At 48.6% G+C, this 24,197-nt stretch overlaps 1 protein-coding gene across 1 annotated transcript; it reads left to right on the top strand.

The window, feature by feature from the left end:
* Positions 1-21,303, top strand: LOC8041606 (polyadenylate-binding protein 4-like). Its single transcript, XM_002414815.5, has 4 exons — positions 1-760; positions 4,753-6,248; positions 7,910-8,203; positions 20,971-21,303. Exons 1-4 carry the CDS (start codon positions 568-570, stop codon positions 21,046-21,048), a joined length of 2,061 nt encoding a protein of 686 aa, XP_002414860.1. The 5' UTR covers positions 1-567; the 3' UTR covers positions 21,049-21,303.
* Positions 21,304-24,197: the final 2,894 nt, after the last annotated feature.

The following is a 24,197-nucleotide window of genomic DNA, read 5'->3' as shown; positions in this document are numbered from 1 at the left end:
CTCGAGCCCCAAATTTGATGACGTATCTGTTTATACGTTCGAACCTTCCGCGATGAAAATAGTGCGCAAAGAATGTTATCGAATCGCAAAGGGAATATTTTAACGCAAATATATATGCAAATAAAGCATTGTACATTACATTTAAGAAATTAATACGACAGTTTCAGCCACGAACCTTTGCATATATGCAAAATTGGTTCGCGCACGAACACCAAACACGCAGTCATATAACTCGCCCCCACGATCTCCGCCATTTCTTTTCCCGCATGATTCATGGAAGGACGTTCACGTGGGGGAAAATAGTTAAATTTTGTGTACGCTACGCGTAAGTACAAAAAAATACAAAAAAAATCTATAAAACCTTAAAACGTACAAAAAAAGTGCAAAACTTCTAGGAGAAAAAACCCTGAACTTGTCTAGGTTCAGTCGAAAAAATTCCGCAACCACAACCAGCAGCGACGGGCGACAGAGTTAGGGTTAGTTCGGCCTTCCTTGAGTGAGACTTCGCCACCAGCGGACGACGACGAGTAAGTTTCCTGTACCACATCGGCCAAAACCTGGAAAAAGATGAACCCCAGCGGCCCCAACTACCCGATGGCTTCCCTGTACGTCGGAGACCTGCATCCGGAGGTCACCGAGGCAATGCTGTTCGAAAAATTCTCGACGGCCGGACCCGTTCTCTCGATCCGGGTCTGCAGGGACATGATCACTCGCCGATCCCTGGGCTACGCCTACGTTAACTTCCAGCAGCCGGCAGACGGTAAGTCGACCGTGATTGCCTCTGAAATAAACGTCGGCGGACGGCCAACTCCATATGGAACTGACATCCGCATGTGCGCTTCGCGCGCGCCATTCCATTGGAGTTGACCTAATTTGCCAGTGGGGCTCATGTCAGATCGTGGTTGCATGATGCAATTTTAACAAGTTCGCTGGCTAGTCTAAAAACTCCCCACAAAAGCACTTAGACAAAAAAAAAAAAAAAAAGGGGGGGGGGGGGGGGGGAGGGTTTGGTAGGACTACTTGTCAGACCCATGTGTCCTCGTCTGGGGTTCGTAGATTTCGAACAGAGCTGATGAAAGTTGTCATATGGCGCTTCGTTGCAGGCCTTGTCGTATTGGATCCACGCAGCAATTGCTTTGCTGCGCTCAAATCGATATTATAATTTTTTTTTTTTTTTCGTGTGTGACGTCATTCTGCCATATTGTCACCTGTGGAAGCTTTCGTTAATGTTGGAGGGAAAAATAGACGTCTCTGGTGGAATCGCGCCGCGGAAAGGGTTCCGCAGGAGTACAGATCCGTTTCTACTTGTCTTGCATAAATTTCCAAAGTGGTTATTCTGACATATGCCATTGGCTTCATGGGTGAAGGAACTGACACCAAATGGGCTGTTTTGTTTGTCAGTTCAAATGTGACTGCGTGAAGCTTGATAGTTCACAAAAATGTTATACGCACGACGTCGTGCACCTTGACCGGAAATGGCTATACGCACGACGCGAAACTAATTGGGTCTCGTATTAAACAAGTAAAAACAAACATCTCAGGTTGTAGCGTAGCTTATTGGAAAAGTGTCCGCTTCGTACAGAGCGGACCCAGGTTCAATCCAGAAAGAGGGCTTACTTATTATTTTGTGATTATAATGCAGGTAAATGCAAGTGGAGAAGAATGACGAAAATAATTGCTGGAGAAGGGAAACTAGAGGGACAAAGGACAAACTCCAATCTCAAAACACAGTTAGATGACTGGTGTGCAATGTCGCAATATTTACATTTCTTTCTTACAATTATCACTGAAAAAAAGGAATGTTGTCGATGAAACTTCGCTGATCTAAAAAAGTATGGGACTCCCTTTCCAGTGGTGCAATGGATGGACGTTGGCTCTACCCTTTGTATCGGGCAGTAGCTTGCACCACCTAGCCTAAACTATCTTTATAGCCCCTCCCCTTTTCTCTTCAATTTCCTTTCCTCTGTATTTCTGCAACCATCACCGGGCCGGTGTAAATAACCACCAGGCTGACCTTGGAGTGATCGGGCAAAACGGGAAAAAGAAAAATAGAAAACATACCCCCGCCTTCACCTCTCGGCAAGAAAATCGGCCAATTTTCCGTTAGTCAACCTATTTGGCGGTACTCCCAAACCAGACCCTCTGGGAGACAGGGCTGAGACTTCGGGCTGGAGCTGCGGGGGAGGGAGTCCCAAATTTTTCTCTGTCCTCTCTGTCCTCCCTGCCCCCAGTTCTGCTAGTTGCTTTAATCTATCTCAGTGGCTTTAATCTATCACAGCGGGGCTTGGTTCGCGAAGCGGCATGTATGAGGGGGGGGTGGTCCAAGTGGGTTAATAGTTTTGTAATGAATGAGCAGCTGCAGACTGTTGCCACAAGGGGGTGGATTAACACGCTCACGTGCATACGCATCGTTTGAAAAGGGTGACCTGAATGGCACGATCTCTCCGTGTCGTGCGCATAGCCATTTCCGGTCAAGGTGCACGACGTCGTGCGTATAGCCTTACTCTTCAAACTCTACAGGATTGATTGCTTTGGCATAGCCACACTGTTGGCTCTGTTTCAGAATTTTCAAGTGTCTTTCATGTCTCGAATTAAATCTGAAAGTCCTGCTTTTAGGCAGCACGTTGGTATTGCATACATTTTTTACGAAAGAGTTACACATAAAGGACGGAACAAGGTTGGCACATCTCCAGATTTTCAACATGTATATTCATTTTCCACAGGCAGCGGTCCTCCAAATTTGCGGCTGGGATGGGGAAAGGAAGGAAGGGGGGGGGGGGGGGGAAGCCCTCCTTCTCCCATCCCGGCTGATAGTTTAGAGGTCCGCTGCCTGTGGCAAATGTGTGTGTTGAAAGCTGGAAGATGGGCTGTTCGTGGTCCATCCTTTATGTGTAACTCCTGCGTAAAACAATTTTAGAGTTCTAGTTGCCCAGGTTCTGTGCAATGACAAGCCAGTTAAAATGAGGCTTGAATGGGCATGACAATGTTTCATTCTTAGCAGCAGAGGTTCCAACGCCTGTGCTTCAGGCATATCCATACATGGCTTGCATTGATGTTGCATCAGCTGCCATTGCGATGTTCTTGCTGCTGAGCGCACACCTTTCTCAGCGCAAGGTTTTTGCCCACTGATCTTGTTTTTCTCAGCAAGGTCAAAGTAGGAATGACCATTAGAATGGTGAGATTGACTTCATCTACAAGGCATGTATGGTGGTCATTTCTAGTTAGCTGATAATTTTTGTTTACACCCGATGATGCAACGTTGTCTTTCTGAGGCACTGCGCCGTCCAGGAAAATTGCGAGTGCAAAAAGAGACAAGCGTGAAGAATGGACCGAGACAAGTACTACTTATATTTTTGTCGCCTTTGTGTCTGTCTGTACCTACAAGTTTCCTCAGCTAGCTCATCATCAAGTCTTGCTAAGCCAGTGTGCTGACATAGCTACTGCTCAGGACTGGGCCAGCCTCTGTGATGTCCCAGCTCACCTCTTCAGCCTCAGTCTCGAAAGTAGCCAACGTCAATGGTGGCTGCTTTTGGTGTCTATGGTAATGAACTATTGTAGTCTCCTGATGACTGGGTTAGCTAGGACTTCTCAATGTCCTAGCTGACATCTTTAAACTGGTACAGAATCGAAACTTGAAATATCCTTGAAACAAGTGAAATAGGATTCATGATATCTGTAAATGATAATCAGATGCTTGTATTTTTAGCTTGTGGCTATATTTTCGTTTAGAAAGGCTCTAGTGAGGGTGGTCGCAAGTGCTAGATCTGGGATCATGGGATATGGACACCATTTAATTGTTAAATTTTCCTGGGAGTCTACGGGGCAAAGGGTTGTTTTATTTCCCAACTCACGTCATAAGAGCCCATTAATGTGCATGAATAATTTACGCAAGCTATATATGAGTACTTTTCTATAGCTACCAATTTTGTTCTGATAGGTTAAGTATTTTTTTAACGCGGAAAATGGTAAATTCCACCATCTTAAACGCTGCTGCTTGTCTGGCAACCCTGCTTTCTTCTTTCGACGTTTGCCATCCCCAAAGCGAGAAAGGCTGCACCAAGGCGTTCGTTGCTTGCAATGGGAGGCGAGAGGAGGAAAGGCGCATGGGACAACAGAGTTGCAACAGAGCGGGAGTCTGCTCTCGTGCAGGCAGCATTGGCGCATATCCTTACCCAATTCTTTCTCTCAAGTGCCGCCATTAAATTGCAAACGTTCTCCAGGATTTTAGTTGTGCCCACCCTGACTAGAGCCTCCCTATTTTGTTCCAATCGACTGATTCCGGCAAGTGCTTCAAAATCTGCCATAGAGGTGGCGCAATGCGTCTTGGGATATTTGCCTGCAACGCCGCGCTCGCACATTACGAACCAATCAACGGCCCAGGGTACCGTAATTATGATCATTGTCACCTGCGGGCACCAGCTTTGTCGTCAACGCGTTACAATCCCACTAAGTGGGAACACCCGAGACATGGTGCACTAGAACTGAGAAGTGTGCCAAGCACAGCTTGTTCCGGGACATTCCAACAAAGCTCGGCCCGTCGACTACCAGTTGGTATTGCGAAATCGTTTTATTCATTTTCAAATTGCTTTTCTAGCGTTTACGAGCGAAACACTGGTGTTTCTGAGGTGCTGTTTATGGGACCACTTGTACACAAAGAAATGAGTACTAAAATTTCGCTTCTGTACCCCTTTAACTTGAGTCCCAACTGACCTCTAGGTCCTGGTGTAACATGTTGCTCTACCGTCTGTGCAGCTGAACGTGCCCTGGACACGATGAACTTCGATGCCATCAAGAACAAGCCGATCCGCATCATGTGGTCCCAGCGGGACCCGTCGCTGCGCAAATCCGGCGTGGGCAACGTGTTCATCAAGAACCTGGACAAGACCATCGACAACAAGGCAATGTACGACACGTTCTCGGCCTTCGGCAACATCTTGTCGTGTCGCGTGGCGACTGACGAGGAGGCGGCGTCCAAGGGCTACGGCTTCGTGCACTTCGAGACTGAGGAGGCGGCCAACAAGGCCATCAGCAAGGTGAACGGCATGCTGCTCAACAACAAGAAGGTGTACGTGGGCAAGTTCATCCCTCGCAAGGAGCGCGAGAAGATGCTGGGCGACAAGGCGCGCTGCTTCACCAATGTCTACATCAAGAACTTTGGTGACGAGCTTGACGACGACAAGCTGCTGGTGATCTTCGAGAAGTATGGCAAGATCACGAGCGCCAAGGTTATGACTGACGACAGTGGCAAGAACCGCGGCTTCGGGTTCGTCTCGTTCGAGGAGCCCGACAGCGCCGAACGGGCCGTGGAGGAGCTCAACGGCAAGGACATGGGAGGCCGGCCACTGTACGTGGGGCGCGCCCAGAAGAAGGCGGAGCGGCAGTCGGAGCTGAAGCGGCACTTTGAGCAGCTCAAGCAAGAGCGCCTGAACCGCTACCAGGGGGTCAACCTCTACGTCAAGAACCTGGACGACGCCCTGGACGACGAACGGCTCCGCAAGGAGTTCGGGCCCTTCGGCAACATCACGAGCGCCAAGGTGATGACAGACGCCAACGGCCGGTCCAAGGGCTTCGGCTTCGTCTGCTTCAGCTCCCCCGAGGAGGCGACCAAGGCGGTGACTGAGATGAATGGCCGCATCGTGGTGTCCAAGCCGCTCTACGTGGCGCTGGCCCAGCGCAAGGAGGACCGCAAGGCCCACCTGGCGTCGCAGTACATGCACCGCATCGCGGGCATGCGCATGCAGATGGGACAGATGTTCCCGCCGGGCGGCACCGGTGTGGCCAACTACTTCGTGCCCACCATGCCCCACCACCAGACGGGCCAGCGCAGCTACTTCCCGGCCGCGCTCGGACCCGCCCAGATGCGAGCCACCCCCCGCTGGACAGGCCAGCAGCCCCAGCTGCGGGGAGCGGGCCCGCAGGGGGCGGGTGCGGGGGCCCAACCCCAGGGGGCGGGCTTCCCGACGGCCATGCCCTACCAGCGGCAGCCGCGCCCGTCCCTGGCCGCGCAGCCCCAGAGGGGCTCCTTGGGGGCAGCGAGGCCCATCACGGGGGGACAGCAGGCCCCACCCCAGCAGCAGCAGGGGGCCGGGGGACCACAACAGGCGCCGCCGAGGGTGATGGGTCCAAGGCCGACGGGAATGGCATCCCAGGCGGCTGCGGGGCCCCGCCCAACCTACAAGTACACCCAGGCCATGCGGAACCCGCCCCAGGTGACGGCCGTGTCTGCGCCGGTGGCCGCACCTTTCCAGGTGGGTGTCGTGAGGGTGGATAGATGCTTATGGGCTGAGCCTTTTGAATAGGCGGTGGTTTGCAATACTTAGCTAGCATTTTTACGTTGCGGTTTGTTGAGGTTAGTTCAAAGCAGCAACATATCTGATTGGTATTCCTTTGATGTGAGCTTGATGCCAGTGGGGTCACAAGAATGGCTACTGCTGATAGCACTGGACCAAAGAATTCATGATTTGCTGCCACCTGCTAATATTTATTTAGTGGCAGCTGGCAGGATGAATTCCTGTCGGTGCCTTCAGCTTCGAGCGCCATGATTGGCAACCATAGCAGAGATGGGGTCTGGAGGGCAGCACAAATCTATGGGCAAATGTTATTTTTGGAAGTTCTGTTTCAACTCCTTATTTCTTATACAATCGCTACATGCGAAGGCTCTGGTCTATTTGGGATTCAGTACAGAAGAGTTTTCTTCACCTCCAAATGAACTTACTTCTGGTTGTTTGATGCAGGCAATAAGCTGCAAGTTTGTAGGGTGCCATTATTGCTTGAGTACAAACGATTGAGGCAGTTTCTGAGTGTTTTTAGACGTTGGGATGCCTTTGTTTCTTTCCAGGAAGAAGAAATTGACGTAAGCATGCCATAGTGTTATGTGAGGTAGTGATTTGCGCGGCACTAACATTGTTTTTGACTTTCCATTGGTTACACATCTGTCAATGCTGCCTTCTCTCCAATAGAGCAGACTTTCTCTACCCCTGTAAAGTTGTTTAAATGGAGAGTATTGCATGATTGTTGCAGTTCTTAAAACCAGCCTTTTCAGTGTTTTGCTGCCTTAAGAATCTGGGTGTACATTCCTAGTTGCTGTTGGCATACAATTCTCATGTCTTTTTTATGTCGCATCAGGATTTAGATGCTTAGCCTTAGTTACGTAGGTCACTTTTTGATGCGCCTAGATCTACAATCTTTTTGACATGCTATGGGGAAAATTTCCCTCTGGACAAATAGAAGCACCAGATCTGCCGACATTTGTAGTCAACCGAAAGATAGCTATATTGAGTGGGTGGGTGTTGGTTTGGAGTAGCGACCATGGAGAAAGTCGCTAGATCTGTCTACCCTTCCGTAAAAACAGCCCTGTGGATTTGTTGAAAAGATGGATGATCTACATAGAGATCGGGGAAAGCTCCTCCCACCTCTTTCCACTTTCACTCTGCTAAGGTGGAAAGAAGTAAAAGGAGCTTCCCCCAAAATTCTTAACCTGGCTCGGATTGATAGAAGCAATACTATTTCGGAAGGATTTAAATGCCATGCAAAGTGTAGTGCTCCGTAGAACCCCAAGCCGACAGCGTGGTAGACCGGTCGTACGTTGGACCAGAACATCTGCCTTCCACCTCATGATCACGATCCTGCCCATACGCACATGCGGAGGTCAGGTAGTGAAAGGAAGGCTGTCGATTGGTTTGGCGAGAGAATAGCTTCCGCCGCACTAGGTTAGGGTGAACGGTGATCTAAAAGAATTGTCAAATTTGTTTCGCTCCTACACGGAGAGACGCCGCCGACGGTGACAAAGTTTACTGGGGCGGAAATTGCCGAAGTTTCCGGACCGGCAAGTTGCCCGTCCGAGGTTTGTGGTTTGAGCAGCTTGGGCTCCGGCAAGCGCGAGAGCCAACCTCTGCCCGTTCCTTGGCAGGTTGCGGCCCAGCAGCAGCAACAGCAGCACCAGGTGGCGGCGGCCCAGGCGGCGGCCCAACAGCAGGCCTCCCAGCAGGCGGCGGTGCACATCCAGGGCCAGGAGCCCCTGACGGCCTCAATGCTCGCCGAGGCCACCCCCCACGACCAGAAGCAGATGCTCGGGGAGCGGCTGTTCCCCCTCATCCACCGCATGTACCCAGACCTGGCCGGCAAGATCACCGGCATGCTGCTGGAAATCGACAACTCGGAACTGCTCCACATGCTCGAGCACCACGAGTCGCTCAAGGCTAAGGTGAGGACCCCTTGCTCGTCGCGTGTAGAGAGCCAAGACAGGAGAAGAGGAGAAACTCTGACTCTGGAGGGAGTGTGTAATGCAATGGCAGACACCCCTGGGGCAGGCGGTTATCCTCTTTCTAGGGATTCTTCCCTTTCTCACTCAAATCTGTCATGCCTAGCCTTTGTTAACTTTTTCCTTTACTCCTTTGCTTTCACGAGTTAATTTCTGAAGCTTCTTTTTTCTCCTCTTTCGGGGTACATCAGTTGGGAGTCGGCGCTCCTTCGTTCTACCTGTCCTTTTTTTCTCCGTGTTCTGTGCATTGTTTTACCGTGTCAAATTATCAGCTGGCTCAAATCACTACTTTACTACGGCATGTGACCAGGTAGTGAGAGCTGCAGCCACACTTGCCATCCCGCTAGCTTACAGCGACCAGAAATGATCCCTGGAATTCTGCGAACAACCAGAAATGATCCCTGGAATTCTGCGGACAAAGCTAGGGGTGCACATGCTCAATAGTAGCGTCTATTTCTGCTAGGAGATGAGGATAACAGTTCTACAAAATCTCCCTTTTGAAGCGGGCCTTGGGGGGGAGTTATGGCCTGGGAGGGTCAGCTTTTGAACCCTTCATCCGATTTGGTTCAAATTTTGAGGGTTATTTAAGGGGGCACGCGGGTTTGGGGGACCAAAAAATCGGCAAATTATCGATTTTGTAAAAGTATTTTTTTCATATCATTTTCGGTGTTATGAAACCAGTACAAAAGTTTCATGGCTTCACAAAGTCGCTAAGTAATGTAAAATTAACAATAAACTTACTGGGTGAGCATGAAAATCACGGAAAAATGCGCAAATTTAAAAAAACGCTCGAGCGCGAACGGCGCGACTGATCGCCTCCATCTTGGGCGCGTTCGAAAGAGCGCATTCTTCGCTTTCCGGCGGAGTCACTCCGGTGATCCTGGGTTGTCTGGGAAGAGTACGAAGTGTCGAAATGCGCGACGCCTTGCACCCGCGCTCATTGGCTCGTTTGAGCACGTGACAATAGAACGCGCCTCCGTTGGCCGTTGCCACGGCAACCGGCTCCCTCTCGCCCGCCGCTTCGGCGCGCGCGCCGCGTGCGCTCCTCCGCCGCTCGCCGCTCCTGTTGTCGTCTGCCGTCGCGCGCGCTTGTTTCACACTTTCGTTTGCGTTACCGCGGCTGTGAAAAGTTTGTGCGATCTCATTCGTGGGCTCGCAGGTGATTTTTCGCCATGCCGAACCGACCTTTCAAGAAGAAACGCAAAACGCGTGAACAATTCGGCTCGAAAAAACGGAAATGGTGGAACGCCGATCTTCAAAAACGAAACTCTTTGTGCAACAGCGGCCAATCTGAAACCACCGAAAGTGCGCCGAGTTCAGCGATTCTGCCTTCGCAAGACGTGATTTCGACTCAAGAGAGTGGATGTAGCACCTCTTGCGACAGAGTGGGAGGTGGAACAGTGATTGCCCATTTGCAAACGAGCTACATGGAGCCAGATGAGGCGCGGGCAATTGCTGACCGAGTCGCGAAAGGCCGCGAAAAGCTGACGACAACGGCGGCCACCGAGCGCAAGTTTTCACTGACTTCCAAACACGACGAGGTGTCCGTCACTAATGAGACTGCATCTCGGTATGTAGTCACAGATGTGGACACAATTAGCAGCATGCTTGCGACTGCGTCTGTCTGTAGCCAATGCAAGGAAGCCGGCCTAACTATAAAAACGTCAACAGAGCACGGCCTGGCTGTGAAGTTTATTGTTAGCTGCTCTGCATGTGGAGAAAGCAATTCTTTCTGGTCCTCACCCCGGCTGGAAAGTTCAAAAGCGTTTGATGTCAACATTAGAGCCATGCAAGCGATCAAGGGAATTGGCAAAGGCCAAACTGCTCTAAATGATTTCTTCGCCACACTGAACGTTTCACACAGGGGGCTGCATCAAAAAACCTATCAAGAGCACCTCAAGAAGTATTTTCTGCAGGCAGCAAAGGCCATGTCGGCAACCATCTGTGCAGAAGCTGCTGCCATTGTGAAGGACGTGTACAAGGAGCTTGATCCTACCTTCACTGGGAACATTACTGTTGTTTATGATGGGTCGTGGAAGAAGCGAGGGCACTCTTCTCGTATTGGTGTGGGAACTGTTATAGAGTATTACACAGGTCTCGTACTTGACTCTGCCGTTCTTTCAAACTTCTGTCTTGGGTGCGAGACTGGCCCCAAGCCTGGTGACGCTACATACCAAGATTGGAAGGAGGAACATGAGTGTCAACAGAACACCACCGTGAAGTCCGGAAGAATGGAGGTAGAAGCCGCACTGCTTCTCTTCCGGAGGTCTCTCAGTCTCCACGAGCTGAGATACACGACGATCGTCTCGGATGGGGATTGCAGAACGCACCAGGCTCTTTGCCAGGACAACGTGTACGGGTTGTTCCCAATCACCAAAGAGGAATGTGTGAACCATGTTGCTAAGCGCATGGGTTCAGCACTCCGGGGGCTTGTGGAAAAGAACAAAACTCAACAACCAATGGGTGGAAAAGGGCGTCTCACACAAGACCTGATCAAGCGCCTGACTAACTATTATTCTTGGGCCTTGAAAAGCAATGCAAGCAAAGTGGAAGACATGCAGCAAGCAATTATGGCTACCTTCCACCACGTCGCATCAACCGACGAGGACCCTCAGCATGACCTTTGCCCTTCTGGCAAGGACTCTTGGTGTGCACACCGCAGGGCTGAAGCTGAAGGAAAAGCACCTCCACCGCACAAGTACAAGCTCCCTCCACATGTGACCACAGCTATGTTCCCTGTTTACAGGAGACTGTCCGATCCTGAACTGCTGCAAAGATGCACAGGAGCCAAGACCCAAAACTCGGCAGAATCTCTTCATTCAGTAATCTGGTCGCTCCTCGAAAAAGAAGAACATGCATCGCTGTTCACAGTGGAAACCGGAGTCGCAGACGCTGTTTGCCGCTTCAACACTGGTTGTGCGAGAAGTGCACAGGAACTGTCTGAGGAGCTGGATCTCAAGCGAGGTAAACTTACTATGCAAAGGGCCCAAGAGAAAGACAGACTAAGGCTGAAGAACGCACAAAAAAGAAAGAGATCGCTGCAAACAGGTACCAGGAAGAATGCAGCCAGAGCAGACAGTCGAGACTATTGCCCAGGGGGCTTCTGAGGTGGAAGTGAGAAATGTGGGGCTTGGATCTTCAAATTTTGTTTTCTCGAGACACACTTTTTCACAATTTGGTGTTTGTCAACTTGAACACTGCTCGTCCAATTTTATTGTTTTCTGCGGAGAATTTCTAGGACCTGTCTCCTAATACGAAGCTAGCCTGAATTTGTGGTCAATTGTCTTCTTTTTTTTTTTTTTTTTTTTCAAAAGAAAATTATATATTTTTTACTTTCAATGGCAAAACTTGCACAGAAACAAACTTTTTAAAATATTTTTTAATGTGCCTAAATAACTTCTACTATTCTCTCCTTCTGTAAATATGACTGTTAAACAACCAGAATAAATTTTAAGGCAATATTACATGATTTGACTCTAAACTGTAGACTTTCGTCTTCTTTGTCGTTTTTCTCGACACGCGTTTTTCCGCCACCTGGTTCGCTTGTGCATGGGATATCTCGAAAACTATTGATTCGAATTTAGTTCTGTTTACTGTGATTTGTTCCTAAATAAAATGTGCAGGGGGTGAAACTATTAGATAATTAGTTTACGACCTCTAGCTTTTACCATAGTTGTACAAACTTTTGGTGAAATTCGAGAGTACAGTGCTAATATTTCTTTCATGACAAAAATTTTTTTCTATGCACCTGAAAAATATGCCAATAGTTTCACCCCCTGGAGTCATGTCTTGGGGTGGTAGACACAAAAATTCATCATGATGCAGAATGTTATTAGATTTGTGGAGCCTGCACAAACCATCAATATGCATATTAACATATTTGACAAACTAATGATCAGAAAGGCTCCAAAATTTCTACAGTTTACCTTCTTAACAAAGCAAGAAAGTGCTGTAAATTTCATTAGCCTAGCTTTAGAACTTTTGAAGTTAGCCTACAAACCCAAGTGCCCCCTTAAGCACTATGAGGAAGAATAATCTGCAAAGTTTTAGCATTATTGGTCAGCTTTACAGTATGCTACGGTTCTCGCACTTCCTGCCAAAAAGTGAAACCGAGAAAAATGTGTTTGAAGTTTCAACTTCTGTTTTTTTTTTTTTTACTTTCGGATGATGCCAGAATTTTGAGATCTACCCAAGTTATTGGTGGCACCTTCAACTACATGAGCATCAGGGGCAGAGCAATGAGGCCCCCGAAAAGATTAATGAGCTTTGTGAAACTGATGCCACAGTCCCTTACAACGATGCGGAGACTCACCGCGAGTTCGTTCTGTCAAGACTTGCCGATTGATGGTGAGTGCTGTGTCGCGACAATGTCTCCGCAAGTCGAGCAGCTAACAACAAACCGAAGATTGATGCCAATTCCTTCTTCTCGCAAGCTCGGTAGTTCTCCGTGGTACTTGGGGCAGAGTAAAATCGCAACAAGAGTTTGCACGGCGGATACATTGAGGAGCCAATAGCCGTCCACGGGCTTTTCAACGGGAGCCTCTGTCGGCTCTGGGTCGTCTGTGGTCCCTGCGTCGAAATCGAGCAGGCCGCGCTTCCTCTCGACGTGGTCAGCACATCCGATTTGGAAGAGACATGAACATACCTGCCAACTCTTCAGAGTTTTTCGTAAAATGTATGAATTGAGACTAATTTTACGATTTTACAAATCTTGCTTCAAATTATATTATTTTTTTTAACATTTGTTTTTGTAAAGTTGTTGCCGGCGGTACTTTGCAGTGCCACAAGAGGGCGATGGGTACCGTCCACGGCAGCATCGTAGTTTTTACTATCCGTCTATCTGGTGGCCACGGATCCAAAACCAATCCAAAGCCCAAAGCCTTGGTTCAGCGTGTTCAGACGTGGTTCGGCATCTCTGATTCGACCAGTTTCAAGGCGTGCAGTGCGGCGTCGGTGTGTGCTTGTTGCACGTGTAATCGTAGCATGTCGCGATGGCTTCGCTGCGCAATGGCGAAGTCCAAACCTCAGAAGAAGGTACTTTCAGGTGTTCCTGAAGTCCCGTGCTTCGTGCCGTCCAAAAAGGGAGAGAAGTTTGGATTCTGTAGCACTTGCACGTGTGATGTAAGCGTTTTGCACGGTGGCAAGGGGGACATAAAACTGCACATCTCTTCGCGTCCCCCCCCCCCCCCCCCCCCCCCCCAAGCGGCCGCGTGGAGTTTTACGATTTTGAAAGTTCACATGTTGGCAGGTATGCATGAAGCCAATCAGCATTCGGAGATGAAGCTGTAGGCTCTGATGTCCGCCAAGCACAAGTTGAGCTTGAAGATAGTGACGACGGCGACGATGGTGTCGGCGGAGACAGGTCCCCGTCTCTTGCAAGGAGTCCTGCTGATTGACCCCTTTGTTTTCGCCGTCGAGAACACTGGCCAAAGCTACTGCGAGTGCTAACTTTGGAAGTGGGCATTCCTTGGCAGAAAAACTGCCTGGAACAAAGAGGGAAAACGAATTTAAACAGCAGCAGACTAGTGATACAATCAGAAGCGAAAGAATCTGCCGAAAGTGTGCGCCGCGCATGAGGCGAACAAGGAGCTACGTCACCGAAGGCGGCCAATCGTGAGCCCCGTTTCGGGTCGCAACCAATGAGATCGCTGGTATCATAGTTCCCACGTTTTTTCTGCTTGTATGTACGGGGTTCTCGCGGGCCACAGATAGCCTCCAACGTAGCAAGCTTCTATGGGCAGAAACTAGAAGAAATGGCGCTTCCAACAAGGGTAAGATATCCCGGCTGTGTCGAACGAGCGCGGAGTAGGCCTAATTTGACAATACCGAACTTCGCTGTCTGCTTGCTCGGCACGTCGCCGCGCGCGGCTGCAAGCTTGCCGAAAATCTCTTCTTGCGAAATAAATACTGCCTATTTATAAGTGAAACTTTCTGAAACTATGCTTCAGAATATAGTGAACCCAAATACAGTATAGACCACTTACAACGTAACCGCTTATAGTGCAGGACCGGGTATAACGCGTTTTTTTTAAACCACCGGTTTGCCTCCCATAGAACTCCATGTAATTACATACCGCTTAAAATGCAGGCGCGCGAAGGGAAATACCGGTTATAGTGCGGTTTCTGGCACAGCCCGCCGACCGCGCCGACGACCAGAGCAGCGAGCACGCTTCCCTGTGCGACACTAGATAACGGCGCGAGCCGCAAACGGCACTCGCGGGGCAAGGAGGTTGCTCGAAGAAGCGAAGAGAGAGGCTTCATTTGCCATAGCGACGGAAGGATGCACGCACGTGTCGTTCATGTGCGTGCATCCCTCCGCTGCGTTGGAAACAAACAACCGAAACGACAGACCAATCGCAGGTCGAAAAGTGTTCGCGCGCGTTGCATGCCAATCGCGGGCCGGCGGCTTCTGTCCGCAAACATGGCGTCGGTTGTGGCGTTCATCTCATCGTTCCACGTAAAAACGCTATCCTTGACAGTAAATTTTCGTTGTGTGTCGCTATGATAACCCAGCACGTACTAGAAGGGAAGATCCACCTACTCGTGCGGCGATGTGGCGGCGCTCTCAAAACTGCAGAAACGCCCGTGTGGTCGTGTTTGTTTACTTCGGCTAAAGTGGTGCTTTCTAAGCATTTGTGTTTTTGAACATCGTCCGGATTTCTTATTTGGAGCATTTCATGCCTGTGCTCAAGTTCAAGGTATTACTGGCGGGTACCGTATGAAGGATAAAAATTTTCACGCGTTTTCATCTCCGGAGAAAAGTGATTAGGGTTAGCAATCCTGAACCCTCGCAACGTTCGTCCGCAACCCGCGACGCCGTTAAAAGGTTGCGCCAGGCAAAAGCCGCTTATTTCTTTCAAAATGTGTGACACACTTGAGAGAGATGTGTACTAGTCTGGTGAAATAGACTTTCCTCAAACTAAGCTTTATTTTTCATCTAACATAAAATAAATTCTTTTACAAAGGTAGGTTGTCTCGTGGCATGTATTTTGGCCTGAAAAATTGATGTTTTGGTTATAACGTGGTACCGCTTATAGGGCGGATTTTCGCGACTCCCGCGACATACATTATATGCGGTCTGCACTGTATATTTTTTAAAAATGCTATTTTTCGGAAAAAAATAGAATTTCGGGGCTGTATATCCTTTTAAAGTGTGAGCCCAATGTCTCGAAGCTGTACTCTCGTGCCTGTTGCTTTGATGCACTGCCAGCTTATGCATGACCGGAGTATAGTAGTTGTATGCAGTACTAAGAAGTGCATGGGCGTGAGCGCTCGTTTTTTAGTTTTCATTGAGCAGGTGGTGGTACACTCATTGCTCCAGTTTCTGTATTGCGTTCACATTTTATGAAAGTAATGAGTAATGTAATTTGTACCAAGATTGTTAACGCTACAAATTACTGCCGGAAAAAAGTAACAAGGCAATTTCAGAATTACTTGAAAAAGTAACCGATTACAAGCGATCCGTTTTTTTTTTTAACGAATTACTTCCCAAGTCTGCTTCAGACAACAGCAATGCACTGCCTCAGGACAAGTTGGTGCCGAGTTGCCCTTTCCTCCTGGTACTGCTGATGTGCTCCGGCCTCCACCTTTATTTTGAGCAGTGCCCTCTCGAAGCCCCCGAGTCCCAGATTGTACTCCTGATCTGCTAGAGCCACTGCAGTTTCAACGGTCTGGAGGGACAGAAGTTCTGTTTTCGTACACCTCTTCATCGAAGGTCTCATTGGGCGTTGTGTCTTCGTGTGTGAGCACCTCGCCAACCAGTCCTTCTGCGTGTCGGGCGGTTATACAGTGGCACAAGCTTTTTGGGCCACTTTGGAAAAAGCAGAGTTGAGGTGGCTGTTGTGATGATGCCTCGACACCCTCTCCCTCCGGGCTTGCATTGTGTCGAGGTTCTGCGTTTGTGGAATACATGGTCAGCGAGGTTGCGTGGACTCCGCTCTGCATTGTGGTTACATTTGGTGCTTTGTTTTTTACTGTGCTTAAATAGTAATTTGTCTTTTTTTTTTTTTCGTAATGACATTTGGCAGTTTTTTTCGGCCCCCCGGGTCCTTTTTTTGCTTTTTCCAATTTGTCCATTCCTGCGTAGACTCCTCGCAACATGGTTTGCGCAGTCTTCTTTGCCGACATATTTGTTGTAGAGCCGTGGCGCAGCAACGCTGTTGAAAACTTTCAAGCCACTGTCGCAGACGATCGCACATTGGAGCTTGCGGAGTTCCACCGACTGGATGATCTTCCTTGCTGTGCGTATCTCCGTAACGTTGGCCGAGCCGTCGAAATTCTTTCGGCATTTAGGCTCGTGGCCTTGCAACTGTTCATATCCTTTTCAGCACTCTTTTGGCCCAAGGCTATAACCGTTGCAGTAGTTGTTTGCGACTTCATAATCCAGCACTACGCCCCTGTCCAATTCAATGACGACGCCAACGTTGAAATAAGGTGTGGCATCGCTTGTGCCACATTCCGTCGTAACTGATGCAGACATCCTGTATCACCTGCTCGTTGCCATTCTATGTTCCCGTCGTCTTCCACGGCATCCACGCCGCCTGTGCCATTGCATTAGCAGACGCTCTTGTAGCTGCATTGTGCACTTTTGTTGCGACCTCCCAATATGATTTGAGGTGCATTGACAGGAGGGCATGCAGTTGAATCAACAAACCGATTAGCTTCGTAAAGCCAACGCCGCAGTTGTGCGAGACGATTCCGAGCTGTGCAGCAAGTTTGGTCTGTTTCGTTGCGTCAATGAGAGCAGCTTCGAAACTACAACTTCACAGGCGGAGCACTCGACAATAAACGTTGGGTCAGGTCCGGCATCACTTTCTTTGAGTTCCAAATCACAAGTGCGTCAAGTCGGGCCAGAGCGGCGCTTCTCACTCCGTAAACAAGGCATGTCCACCAGACTGTAGTCTGCTGCCTGTCGCCTCAGAGCCCCTCGAGACGCCTGGCATCTTGAGTGCTCCTGTCGTTTTCGCTTGCCTCCAGAAAACTATTCCGCTCAAAAGTGGTAAGCGTGTTCAAGTCGCGCAGTGTAGCACTCTCGGGTACTGATGCCGCTGCTGCAGGATCCAATGGAATGGGCAAAGGCTCTAGCACAAAATCATCTTTGGCCACTCCGTCCTCGCAATATCCTGAATTGCGAGCGGCGGCCAAAGCTCTCTTGCACAGCTGAACTTCGCTACAAGCGTCCTTGAAACGATGACCGAAAAAAATGTCAGCTTTTCCACTCTTACGAAGAAGGAAGACCAGCGGAGCTGTACGATGGAAAGCAATTTCCGGCCGCAAGTCGGCAAGCCAGAGTGGAAAGGCTGCTGCCATCTATGAGCGACGGTGGCAACCAGATACGTGGCTTGCCGCCGTCGCTCATAGATGGCGATAGGTGTCCAGAGTTCGGTGTCTTCATTTCTTTGCGGGCGATACAATCCTAGGGAAACTAGCCCTTAACAGCTCCGCTGTAAACGCTCACGAAGAAAACTAGAGACTGACAGAGCAGCGAAGTACGCTTCTAAATGAAAACTGTACGCCAAGCGAGCCAGCATAGTTAGTGGGCACACGACGTGTGGGGGCCAATAGGTGCTTGCGAGGGTACAACCTTCTCGCTAGGTATAGACCGACACGCGGGCTTGACGTCACGGTGCTGCGGCGGCGCTGCGATCGCGCCGAAGCCGGGGGGTGTGGGCAAAAGCGCGCACGTTTTGCATGGGCGTCATGGCATTTCAGCATGCCGCGAAGCTGGGTTGCTGTTAATTGCACCGAAATGTACAAGAAAAGAAGCGGAGTGAGTTTCCACAAGTTCCCGGCAGACTCTGAAAGGCATAGAAGGTGGATAATATCCGTGGATCGAAAAAAATGGTCGCCTTGCGCGAACGACCGTTAGTGCGTCAAACACTTTCTTGAATGCAAGTACGGCTTCCATTTTAATCTCCGTCCCAAGGCTTGGTTATGTGCAAGGAAACCGTTGTCTGATCGAGACCACCCGGATTTTGTTCCCATGGTGTTCGCGCACAAAGCACCGGCCAAGGGCTGGTCGGAGGCTCCCTACGACCGTGCTATCCAGCAGAAGGGGATCGGCGACAGAACGGCAGTTTTGTAGGCGTTACCGAAAAAAAGTAACGAAATATGTCACTCGTTACTTGCAAATAAAAGGTACGCGTTACTCAGCTACGTTACCTAAAAATAAAAGGAACGTGTTACCGCTACCTATAAAAAGTAATGCACAATACTTCTGCGTTACTTTTTAAAATTATAATTTAACATATTTTATGGTTTTGGCGATACAGGTCATATATCAAGGAACATTATGTACATGCAGAAACTGAACATAATTACTTTATCTCTTTTTACGGTTTCACCTAAATACTTACGAGAAAAAAACGCATAGAAAAACATGGCTTGACGCCTAAAACACGGAAAAAATTTAAGTGTAATTTCTTCAAGACTTGGGAAGTAGTAACGACTAACGTAGCTATGTTACTTGAAAGAGTAACATAAGTACGTTACCCGTTACTGTGTCGAAAACGTAACGAGTAGGTTACTACGTTACTGAAAAAAGTAATGCGTTACCAACAACGCCGTTACTTGTAACCTGTTACGGCCAAGACTGCAGAACGGACAAACCGTTACTGCTTGTCATGCCTTGTGGTCATGATGGTAGGAAAAATGTCATACCTTGACTTGAAGACGCTGTGTGCATTTAATCAATTAATGAATACACACACTTCCGCAGACCCAGAGTCTGCTGATCCCGCCGGCAGTGCGGAAACCTACTCGAAGTAATCGTAGACCTCGAGAGACTTGTATGCCTGCAGCGTGTCGACCGTGAACTGGCTTGGCGAAAAAAACTAAATGTATGACGACGTGAGCCGTCGACTTCCTTGGCAGCAACTGTACGTCGGAAGCCCAGCAGGCCTTGTTTACGGCGTACGGATCCTCGAAAGCAACGCCGTCCATGCGCAGTTTGTTTCGATACCGCTGCCGTTCAGGCTCGGGTAGTGAGCTCAAATAGTCGGGCATAGCACACGATACGTTGTCAGGAAATACGACGCAGAAATAAAGCTAAAAGCATCCCTACAACGTCACCAGCGAGCGCACGCCACACAACGCAATGGCGAAAACAAGGAGAGCCTGACCACCACGTTTGTTTCGATACCGCTGCCGTTCAGCGTATCGAAACAGCGTATGCTATGGCCGCTGAAATAGTCGGCCATAGCATACGACATACCTTGTGAGGAAATACAACGCACAAATAAAGATACAAGCGTCCCTACAATGTCAACAACGAGCGCACGCTTTAGAACGCAATGGCGAAAACACCGAGAGCCGGGCTGCTTTTGCCCACATAGCTACCGCACATGCGCGGCCTTCCGGCAATGTTGGTAAACAGAGCCGCTCCGCGTGTCGGTCTATAGTGCAACAATTTGCGCACGTGCTGTCACTGGCGTACCAAAAATAGTTGATAACCAGATAAGTATTCTGAGGACGCTAATGAAATTCCTTTAATAATGAAACTCCGGGAGTCTTAACTTAAAAAAAAAAATTGTATTCAAAATCAACTAAACTTTTTTTTTTTTTTTTTTAAGTGGGATGATTGAATTTTTGGGACAACAAGCTCTAGAAGTTTGTTCCTGACTCTGATTTGTCAAAAGTACTTCTGCTTCCCTTTAAGCCAAAGCAAAGTCCAGTGTGTATTGTCAGCCGGTAACAGCCAGTCGGCGCCAGCAGAGTGAGAGCCCACGGTTATGGCCCGTCTCATAACTTTGCAAAGGGTGAACGATAGGCCCCATATTGCGTGCTGACAGTTTCAATATGCGAGCTCAATGCACACATATTGGAGCATGATGCAGCGAAAAGCCTGATACTTCGCAGTACAAATGCACTCTGATGATACATAGTCACGCTCCACTTGGACCACCAGGGTCGTATCTTTCACCATACTGGCATGTTATTCGATCACGCTGTCCTGGCCTACCCAGTATTTCTTGCCTTAGACACAAGGCTAAGCGGTGCCACCAGAGTAAAAACTCACATTTGATCAATGATTAGGTATGCCTCTCCTAGGCATACCCAATGGTTCGTGCTTCGGTCGCTAGATAGCGCCAAACCACACAACGTTGCAGGTTGCATATATAAATTGAGTAGCAGCCGGTGCTCTTATGTTCCCGAGTGCTCCGACTAGCACAATCTAGTGCGACGCGAAAGATCTCGAACAATCTGACAAACACTGCCTGCGCTCGTAGAGCGACGTAGTTCGCCATTTCACGGCATCCAGTAAGATTTCAAGTCTGAAGTATGGCACGTGAAACTATCCTCTTCAATGCCCGGTGAGCACCCCCTAGGTTGGGGCAGATACTTTAGTAGGGAAATACTGGACGCTTTCCTCGTTTGTGTGAGACAGGACTATGAAAAAGACTCCAAACCGAAGGATGGTGCCGGCGTCCACCTTTCTGTTTTGGGCAGTGCGTCCCGCTGCGTTTGAAGCCGTTTTTGGTCTCTTATTGTCACATTCACAAGTTCCACCTTTTGGCTTAATGTCTGGACTTAAAAATGTCTCCTTTGGATCATTTGTACTCGTGCACGGCATCTAGTTTTCATTCTTAACAATGTATTTATTAGCGCGTCGTTGCACGTGCGGGGGTAGGGAAGGTAGGACGGCGAACAAGTCAGCCGAAGTGGAAACAGAATGCCCCGTGCGTCTCTCAACGTCTGCCCTTCCCTTCCAGGTGGAGGAAGCAGTGGCGGTGCTGCAAGCCCACCAGGCCAAGGAGACGGTGGTGGTGGGCTCGCTCAAGAAGGAGTGACCGACCCTGCCTGCCGCCCACCCGACCACGTGAACCCGTCCCACCGGGAATCAAGGGGGGAGGGAAAACCAGATGGTGAGAAAATGTCAGAAAAAAAACGCAAAATGCTCTTATAAAAAAAAAATCGAAAAATGTATACCACATTACCGAGGCCCAGTTTACTACCCCAATTTTTTTTTTCTTCTCGGGTTTTTTTTTTTTAAATTTTGAAATTTTGCTATTACAAATAAAGAGACCCTTTTTTTTTTGTCTGGATCGTTGCCTGTCTGGTGTCTTTATTTCCGAAGAGGTTCGCCGGAAAGCTTGGTGCATGTGGTATCCAAGATCGAAGTAAAGGGATTTGTCTTTCCCTTTTCGATGCTAGTGAGGTACTACAGTCAAACCCGTTTATAACGAACAGCAGGAAACTCTACGATCAGTTCGATATAGCAAGTGGTTCGATATAGCAAAAACCATTTACAACGAACTTGCACAATCCGTTCGTTTTAAGGCAAGAGCTTCTCTTTTTCATATCTTCACCTCCGCCTTGTAACACCGCTCTGTGAAGTTTGTTTTTCTTTTTTGTTTTTTTCTGCATGCGTGCATTTTTTTTTTTTGTTTAGCTTATCTTCCCGTTTGAATCGTTTATCTTCGTGAGCAGACCCTTTGGGATTAAGTTTTTTTTTCTGTGCGTGCGTCCAATTTTTTTTTAGCTTTCTCCCCTTCTGAATTGCTCCTCCTTGCTCAATTTTGTTCGCAACTTGAGCTTTTGAAATTTTCTTTCTTTGCTACTTCTTTCTTGGGGGAAAAGACAGGCTAGAAGGGATTGTTTGTGCGTTTTTGGAAGCCTTCCTGGGGGAAAAAGTTTGATAAAGCCAATTTGTTGTTCGTTATAAAAAGTACTTTTTACGTGCATTTTTATTTAAATTTTCTGCGAGTTCGATATCGACAATAATTTGCTGTATGTGGGTTCGTTCTAAACGGGTTTCACTGTAGTGTACGATGATTAGTGAACAGATATAGGCATGCCCTGTATCCGTTTACTATACAGAATTGCGAGCATGTCGTCTAGGCAGGTGCCTCACGTGTGCAAGTTTGTGTAGCGTATCTGTGAAGACGACTTTGGCAGGCTTGCTTACTAGGATAGAGACCCGGTTACCTGGTGTCGTGCTGTGGGGCTTCACTACCTAGATGCAGCCCAGCACTGGCAAGAGTGCAGGTCTGCGTCAAATGCTTGTCGAAGGGAGGCTTCGAGCAAAGCTGCACCTTGTGCAAGTAACCAATTGCATTGAACCAGTGCCAAAGCTATGCTAGTCTTGACAATCGCACAAAATATGACTCGGTATTCACAAACTCAACTCTGTGTCATCACGGCGTGTCGGGTGCATTTCCGGTCTGGGGCTGTGGGCAGAAGTCCCCATTCCAGACGTGTATTCCTGCGTTGTTTTGAAAGGAAACTGACGAAAACCTGCCTTCTCGTTAAAACACTGCGACTGGGGCCGTGCCAAAAGAGTAGAACGGTTTGAAGGTCAGTATTCACGTCCTCGGTTGATCCGAGAATCTGGATAAGTGCCGTGAAAAGGGAAAAGCAGACACCGTTGGACAATGATTGCTTGGGCGGGAAGCACTTTGGGTTGAATTCACAGATACTATTTGTGGTCATCAGATTCATTTGTTTTCCAACATGACAGCCAGAAAGCCGTCAAGTTGTGCGGGCTACATTCAGTGAGTCTTCAAGTTCAAACGGCTGCCTGATCGTTCGAACCGTCGTCTGCTCTTTGAAACGTTTCTGCTCGTTGCCGGCCCGTAGACCAAATGTTGGCCCGGTACTTGCGACAAGAAGTAAGTGTAGGCCTCAAAAGTCTTAAGTTTGAAGGTTGGTAAGCAGGCTCGATGTACGCAGTAGATACAAGGAGATGTTGATCATGGTTACCAGTGGCTATCACCGACTTGTTCTGCCTAATTCACTTGGTCCGATTCTGCTTGCGATTTTCAGTATCGACGTCGACCATCTCAGCTACGGTTCACGCTTTTGCAGCCAGAGCGGCGTCTCGACTGAAAATTGCGAGCGAAATTTCGTCATGTGAATCTGTCTTTAGCATACATACTGCGGCATCCATGCGGAATGAATCGCCACGTCACATTATTAATGCTAAGATTTGCGGTGTAACAAGCCTTGGTAACTTCGCTGGCGCCGCTCAAGTAGTCTGACATCACTAGGAAGACTCGCACCGATGTCGACAACATTGCATTTTAATGGTTTGTTTATGGGCGACTGCGAGCTCCTTGCTTACACTCCCATCGCGCATGCGTGGCGCCGGTGGCGTCTGCTAGGGGCGCTCCGATTTGTTTGTAAACATGAGTTGGTGTATACAATAGGTGCAAAGTTCACAACGTCAACACTTGTTTTCTTTCCTCGAGCTTTTGCATTGATCAGCACTTCCCACGCAATTCATTTCTGAAAGACCATGAAAGTTGATGTGCTATGTAATTTACTGCATTTTCACACTGCTCTATTCGATTTAAAAGTGCAGCCTTTAAATTCAATAGAGCAGTGTGGAAGTATGTTGCACTTTTCTGCACCCATGCTGGCTGGTGAAGGTAAATAGATTCGCCAAAAAATTGTCGGTACTGCAAGTACTTACCCAACGTATTCGCCAAAGAATTATCTGTACATAGAGCCTGTAGTCAGTAGCGGATCACAAATTCGGGCTATCTCCTCCCACCCTGTTCCACTTTAGCGGGGCGAATGCGGGAGTGGAGGCTATAGTGATGCAAAACTATCGATAGTCGTCTATCTTTAGTACTATCGATAGTTATTCGATAGTCGACTATCGATATTTTTTCGATAGTCGACTATCGATAGTGCTATCGATAGTTTTTCGATAGTCGACTATCGATGGTTTTTTACTATACTGGCGACTAACGATACTATCGCTAGTGCTATCGATAGTCTTGCACCACTATAGTCCGTTACAACTCAAGAAGATAGGTCGAGGGTAAGATGGGCCGGGGAGGAGGAAGCAGACGAAACGCTAAAGAGAGGAGGAGGTTCCCCCTCTCTTCAGCGGTTCGTCTGCTTCCTCCTCTCCGGCCCGTCTTGCTCTCGCCCTAACGCTCGCCTCCCCCTTCTTCTTTTTTCGCCCAAACCCCCATCTTCGTCATCACTG

This window comes from Ixodes scapularis, unplaced genomic scaffold, assembly GCF_016920785.2.
Source record: "Ixodes scapularis isolate PalLabHiFi unplaced genomic scaffold, ASM1692078v2 PGA_scaffold10__122_contigs__length_95168666, whole genome shotgun sequence".
Taxonomy (NCBI): domain Eukaryota; kingdom Metazoa; phylum Arthropoda; class Arachnida; order Ixodida; family Ixodidae; genus Ixodes; species Ixodes scapularis.
This window is presented reverse-complemented; position numbering and strand designations above follow the sequence as displayed.

Bases quoted from the DNA above. Each gene is read 5' to 3' on its own strand.
- LOC8041606 (XM_002414815.5), top strand. From the start codon at position 568: ATGAACCCCAGCGGCCCCAACTACCCGATGGCTTCCCTGTACGTCGGA. The intron at 761-4,752 runs GTAAGTCGACCG...CCGTCTGTGCAG, and splicing joins CTTCCAGCAGCCGGCAGACG to CTGAACGTGCCCTGGACACG. The intron at 6,249-7,909 runs GTGGGTGTCGTG...GTTCCTTGGCAG, and splicing joins CGGTGGCCGCACCTTTCCAG to GTTGCGGCCCAGCAGCAGCA.